This window comes from Oryx dammah, unplaced genomic scaffold, assembly GCF_014754425.2.
Source record: "Oryx dammah isolate SB20612 unplaced genomic scaffold, SCBI_Odam_1.1 HiC_scaffold_29, whole genome shotgun sequence".
Classification (NCBI taxonomy): domain Eukaryota; kingdom Metazoa; phylum Chordata; class Mammalia; order Artiodactyla; family Bovidae; genus Oryx; species Oryx dammah.
The window spans coordinates 75233440-75239551 of NW_024070213.1; the positions used below are offsets into that span (position 1 = coordinate 75233440).

Consider the following 6112-nt stretch of genomic DNA (forward strand, 5'->3'; position numbering starts at 1 on the left):
CATTTTTTTTAGTTTAATGTGTGTAACCAGCCCATGGTAAACATGCTAAAGGTTCAGATTCCTGGGCCTTAGTTCCAGGCATTTTCATTCAGTAGATCTAGTTTGGAATCTAAGAGTCTATATTTTAACAAGCAAACCTCTATCCCTTGCCAGATGATTCATTCAGAGAATTACAGCATCTAGCATTTATTGACTACTTATACTGTGCCAAGTTCAGACAGAGACCAGTAATTTTAACTATGATATTGGTACATTTTAGTTGCTTTGAATGCTTAGTTGCTCAGTCATGTCCGACTCTTTGCAGCCCACGGACTGTAGCCTGCCAGGCTCCTATGTCCATGAGATTTCCCAGGTAAGAATACTGGAGTAGGCTGCCATTTCCAGCTGCTCTGAGAATACAGCAAAATACAGCTTGGGAGAGGAGCATGATAGAAAATTGTGTTATATCTGAGTCTGGAAGAAGGAGACAATGCTAATCAAGAAAGGAAGGGAATGGAGGAAGGGACATTCAGGTCAGAGAAAAGCATGTGCACAGCCACACACACAAAGAAACTTTGGTTCAACAGGATAACAGAACATGCTTTGGGACTGTACCTCTTAGTACTGTTCTGTAGTCATCTTTTATCTGGCACCAACTTTTGCATATATAAGCGCATAGTTGTTAGGCTATTGTGAAATGGAGTATTTCCTGCTATACCAGCTAATAAGGATATCACAGCAATCTGTGATTCTGGCCCTCCAAATGTGAATTTCTGAGCCCAGAAGGCACCCAAGAAAAACAATCCGGCAGCCATCAGCCAGTCCCCCTGGTGAGCACTTTGTCCCAGATAGCTGGGATGCATATTAAAGGAATAATTTCAGTAAGCCCAGACTCTTGCATCTTCCCATACGTAGAAAAGTGCTAAATTCCTTAACTTGGGATATCTGGTTTTCCATAATTAACAATAATCTTTTGATGTTCAGACTACCTTCCCCTTGTTGCAAACTTCCATATAACCTGACTCCTCCCTGTGCCTCCTAGGAGCAGTTTTCTCAGAGTTACTTGAGAAGCTGTCTCCTGGGCTTGGAGTCCTAAAAATTCCTACCAAATAAAACATAACTCTCAACTTGTAGGTTGTGACTATTTTTTAAGTCGACACTATGTTCAGTCATAGAGCTTATGTGAGGAGTAGTGGGAGATTAGGCAAGACAAGTTAAAGCCAGGTCTGCTGCTGCTGCTGCTAAATCGCTTCAGTCGTGTCCGACTCTGTGCGACCCCATAGACAGCAGCCCACCAGGCTCCTCCATCCCTGGGATTCTCCAGGCAAGAATACTGGAGTGGGTTGACATTTCCTTCTCCAATGCATGAAAGGGAAAAGTGAAAGTGAAAGTGAAGTCGCTCAGTCCTGTCGGACTCTTAGAGACCCCATGGACTGCAGCCTACCAGACTCCTCCATCCATGGGATTTTCCAGGCAAGAGTACTGGAGTGGGGTGCCATTGCCTTCTCCTAAAGCCAGGTCAGGAAGTGCTTTATAGAATTCCTAGTACAAAATATGCACTCATTACTTTCCACTTTGTATTCTTCCTTCCACACTAGATTTTTAAATTAATTTTATTACCATTATAGGATTATTGCTTCAATAAGATTCACTTGTGATATCTAATCTACAAAGTCTAGAAATATAGACTGCTATCCCAGTTTCTCATTGGCTTATCAAAATGACATGAAAATAACAAAATCATCAAAACAACGTGTGAGAAACAGTGCAACAAACCAAGGTCTCAGGGAAAACAGTTAATTACTGCGTATTACTTTTCCCATTGTTTTTACCTTTATTTTATATTACTGTGTTTTCAGAATAAAATAGGAATGTTATTTTATGTTTCTAAAGTTGTGTCATTTCATCTATAGACATTTTAATTAGGTAACCCATTTTAATTAGGTAAATGAATGCAAGAAGAGCTGAATAATGAGTAGAAGGTAAGTTAAAGAGTAGGAGCTTTATCTCTGCATAAATATAGCTAGAAAATATTTGTCACTTTAACACACCAACTTTGTAGCTACTACAGAAACTCCGCTGCTCTTTCTCTCATAAAACCATGCCAATCTGTCTTGTCTCCACTCATGCCCCATTTCCTCTTTGTAGCACATTCCAAGTACTCTGTTCCACAGTATCTTCCATTTCTCCTCATGAATCTCATCTTTGGATTTAGTCCTATGTTATTATATGTTATATAATATTTATCTCTCAAGAAGATTTCACTTTTTTAGAGAACTTCTCATGCATTTCTCATGGAACATGGCATAGTGCTAAACATAAAAGACACTCAAACACTTCCTTAAGTGAATAGACTAAATGATTTCCACGAATTAGATTTAACTTCAAGCTTCAATTGTTGATTTTCTCACCTCACTCAAAATGAAGATGCAAACGTCATAAAGTTTTAAAAAATCTTAGACTGGGCACAATGAAAGGAGGTTATCAAAAGGGTCATCAGCAAATCATCAAAAGTCTTCAATATGAAAAAACAAGGTGATTCCTTGCTCTGCTTGCCAATGGTAAGGCTAAGGGACCTACAACTCTGCCTTGCTGCTAGATAAAATCCCTACAGACAATCTAGGAAATATGCTCTTTATATATATCAAAGAATAAAGAGAAAGAACAGATATCCTGAGGTTGCCTCTATCTGTGTCTTCTTTAACCAATTTATTGAAGCTCAAAACAGAAGGACTATTTACAGAATTCCATAGCTGAACCATATGCAATACACTATTCAATAAATACTATTTCCAATATCATAATAATAGCTAATATTTTTAACATTTTCTTTCATGTCTACATTGTTAGTGTTTTTCAGATATCATTTTATTAAACTCTGATAACACTCTATATAAGATAAATGCCAAAATTATCTTCATTTTAGACATCAAAATATATATAAAGCCAGAATGTATAACCAGATCTTATGCCAAAGCCCCAGGGACACCATCATCTATCCTCACAAGATTCAATTATCAACAATATAAGTACTACAAGTACTGGGTTTTCTTCCAGAACTTTTTTATTTGAACTTTAAAAATTAAAAACAATACATGAAATCAATGGTATCAAAAAAGGGGTGAAACAAGGGGCTCTCCAGGTTCTGAGGTAGCAAGCTGAAAGAAACTGGATTCAAGCCAATTGATCAGGGTTCCCAGCACCACAGCAAGCCCGCATCAGAGGAGGGACAGAGAGCGGTTAAATATGGACCTTATTGGCAGGAAGACTAGCTAAAGTATAATTTCCCCACAACCTCTAAAAAGTTTATGGGAAATTCAGACTTAACTTACATTTGTATTCATTCCTCATACAGGCCACATGCCATGCAGATTTACAGGATTTCAGCAGAAAATAAGAACTCTAGAAAATGCTGTCATTGTAGGACTTCAGGCTATGCATTACCTGTTAAATACTGATAACCTCCCTCTAGCATCCAAAGCCAGCTTCAGAAAAGAAAAAAAGATCTAGAAATTAATGTCTAAGAAGAATTTTCCATACAGTTTCACTTGTTCAGCTGACAGAAATCTCAGGCAGCATTTAGCTGTCACTATCAGCATTAGTGTCTAATGGTCTGAAGCCAGCCTTAAGAAATCATTCTTCTGGCTTTCAGGGTTAGTCTTGTGACAATGCAAAATTAAATATTACTAGACTGACAGTATTTTAAGCCTAGGGACTTATTTACATCGAAACTTAACCATGTTTATTAGATTTCTTCAAGATTTCTTCCTTTTTTTCTTTTTGTTAAAAAAAGGAAGGAAAGGATTTGAGGGCTTTAAAAACAAGTGAAAAGTGTACAGGTTAAGAGTTTTCCACTGAGAAAGATCAAAGTCTGCAAACATGGGAGTGGGTTCCACTCAGTGTTGTCATCTTAAAATCATCTGCGATATAGCAATTACACTACTTTATTTACAAGGAAACTGACCCAAAGAACGTCAGCCAAAGGAGTTTGAGATGTACAGCAGAGTTTTTACAGGCACTCAAATGTATCCACTTGCAGGCAGAAAGTCGACTTCCCACAGTTTAGGTAAGGCTGCGGTGGAAATCTCTACGTAGTAGGTCAAAGGCAAAAAAGCTCCCCCAGGGGAGGTGGGGACGAGGAGGCGGGGAACCAAGCTGGATTGCTCCAGGAAGTGGGTGGGGAGGAAGCTGCCCGGTTCGGAGCCAACTGTGACAACCTCAGGTTTGCATAGCCTAACAGAGGGAGTCCTGGGCCACTGCGCGCATTGGTCACAAGCGCTTTTGGCAATGCTGTGCCCTTCGATTCCTGTCATCATCCAACCCCACAGCTCGAGTTTGGGACGTGAAAAAGGGCTCGTAAAGTGGGCGGCGGCCAGAGATTCCCGCCGCTGAGTCACAGCCCAGTCAACTTTTACAGCATTTCCCAGAAAGAAAGTCTCAGTCCCATAGCCCACCACTCGCTCCTAGTTCTGGCTCTTCGCTCTGCGACTGGCCCCGGCGGTGACTCGAGACCCACAGCTGAGCTATTTCCCACTCATGGCGCAACTTTTCACCCTCGCAGAGCCTCGGCGTACCCTGCGCGCTTGCCAAACGCTACCGACCCAGTAGATGTAGGGGCAGAGGACGGAGGGGAAGGGCTGCGTCCTCACCTGCAGGACACGGACACCTCCACTCGCGTGGCCGGGATGGCCATGCTCAGCTGGTTTAAATCCCCGAGGCCCGCGGAGCTGGTGTAGCGGCTGTCCATCTTGAGAGGCGCCCTGGAATTGTCTGGCACCCACATCCAGAGCTCTGGCTGACCGAGGGCTCCTAACCCAGCTCTAGACAAACAGGGCTGGGGATTGAGGGTGGAGGCAGAGGAAGGAGGCGGAGGCAGTTCGCGAAAAGGGGGAGGCAGAGAAGAGGCGGATCTCAGGGTAAAGCCGCCAGAGAATAGGCCCGCGGAAGCTGAAGCTGCTGAGGAAGTGGCGCCCCGGGATTTCGGCTTCCCTGCCCCCTCAGCTCGAGCTGAGGACACTCCGCGATCCTTTACTCGCTCTAGGCTTCAGGCTCGGTGGAGCCACTGGGCAGCCTAGCAGGGCTGGGGGCATCAGACACAGACCCCAACCGTCTAGTAGAACAAACCCTGGCAGCCTTGGCAAGCGGTTTGTGTTTTATCTCCGCCTCTTTACACCCACGCCTGTTCCCAAATCGCGCGTCATAAGCCCACCCCTTCCCATTTACCGGTGATCCTCATCTCGCCCTCGGAGTCCACGGAGGACCTACACTGTGCCCTACAGCAGATGAGCCGAATCCTCGCTTCTGGACTGCCCACTCTCGGCCACTTAAGGGTTGGGGACAATGAAACGGACTTCGAGACGATCTCCAACCTTCTCTAAGCAGTGGTAAAGTAACAGATCAGTATATGGAACAAGGCGAGAGCAGGGGAAACCTAAGGTGGAGCGAGGGGCGGGGGGGAGGGGGGGTACTATCTGGGATTTAAGGGAGCAATCTGGTTTCCCTCATCCCTCAGTTCTTCGGAATATGGGCGGGGGCTGCTGATGTCTATAATCCTTTTACCGTCTGGACTCTCCTTCGCCCGCTCGTTTCCAAACGCGTGGAAGTTACGCCCTAAAACCTGAAAGTCAAAACAAAAGACTCCCAACCGGTAAGACCTGAATGAAGCTGGACAGATAAAAACAGAACTAAACTGGAGTGAGCGCCACCTTTGGGAAACTGTTTTCTGGGAAGGCCAGACTTGTACCAGTACGCAGAAGCTGCAAAAGGAGGTACCCGCCGCCCAGCTCCTTTGCCGCAATCTTTATTACAGGCATGTTCCCTCCTGCCTTGCCCGAGCGCCTGCTTGTCCCTGGACGGTTGCCACCAGGGGGAGACAGAGATCAGCACTCGGAGTATTGCAAAAGCAGGACACGACTGAACGACTTCACTTCACTTCAGCAGAGGGGCGGGGACTGGAGGTGAGACGATGAGTGAGACATATCCATCGTCCTTTATAGCACCAATAACTGAGTTGCCAGCTGGCAAGACTGACTCAGGGGGCAAACCGTTTTCGTGGTCGAGGACCTGCCCTACGTTGTAATATTTTAATACACTGGGAGCCACCTGACTAGAGAATCTATAGAGTTGCACATGA

The 6112-nt window shown here is 44.3% G+C and overlaps 1 protein-coding gene across 1 annotated transcript in view; it reads right to left on the reverse strand.

Annotated features, from left to right (window-relative positions):
* Positions 1 to 5661, reverse strand: part of CPNE8 (copine 8) — a 256264-nt gene extending 250603 nt beyond the window's left edge. The window contains exon 1 of the mRNA XM_040233468.1: positions 4629 to 5661. Coding sequence (XP_040089402.1) covers positions 4629 to 4762 — 134 coding nt within the window. The 5' untranslated portion in view covers positions 4763 to 5661. The remainder of the gene's footprint in view (positions 1 to 4628) is intronic.
* Between the last annotated feature and the right edge of the window lie 451 nt (positions 5662 to 6112).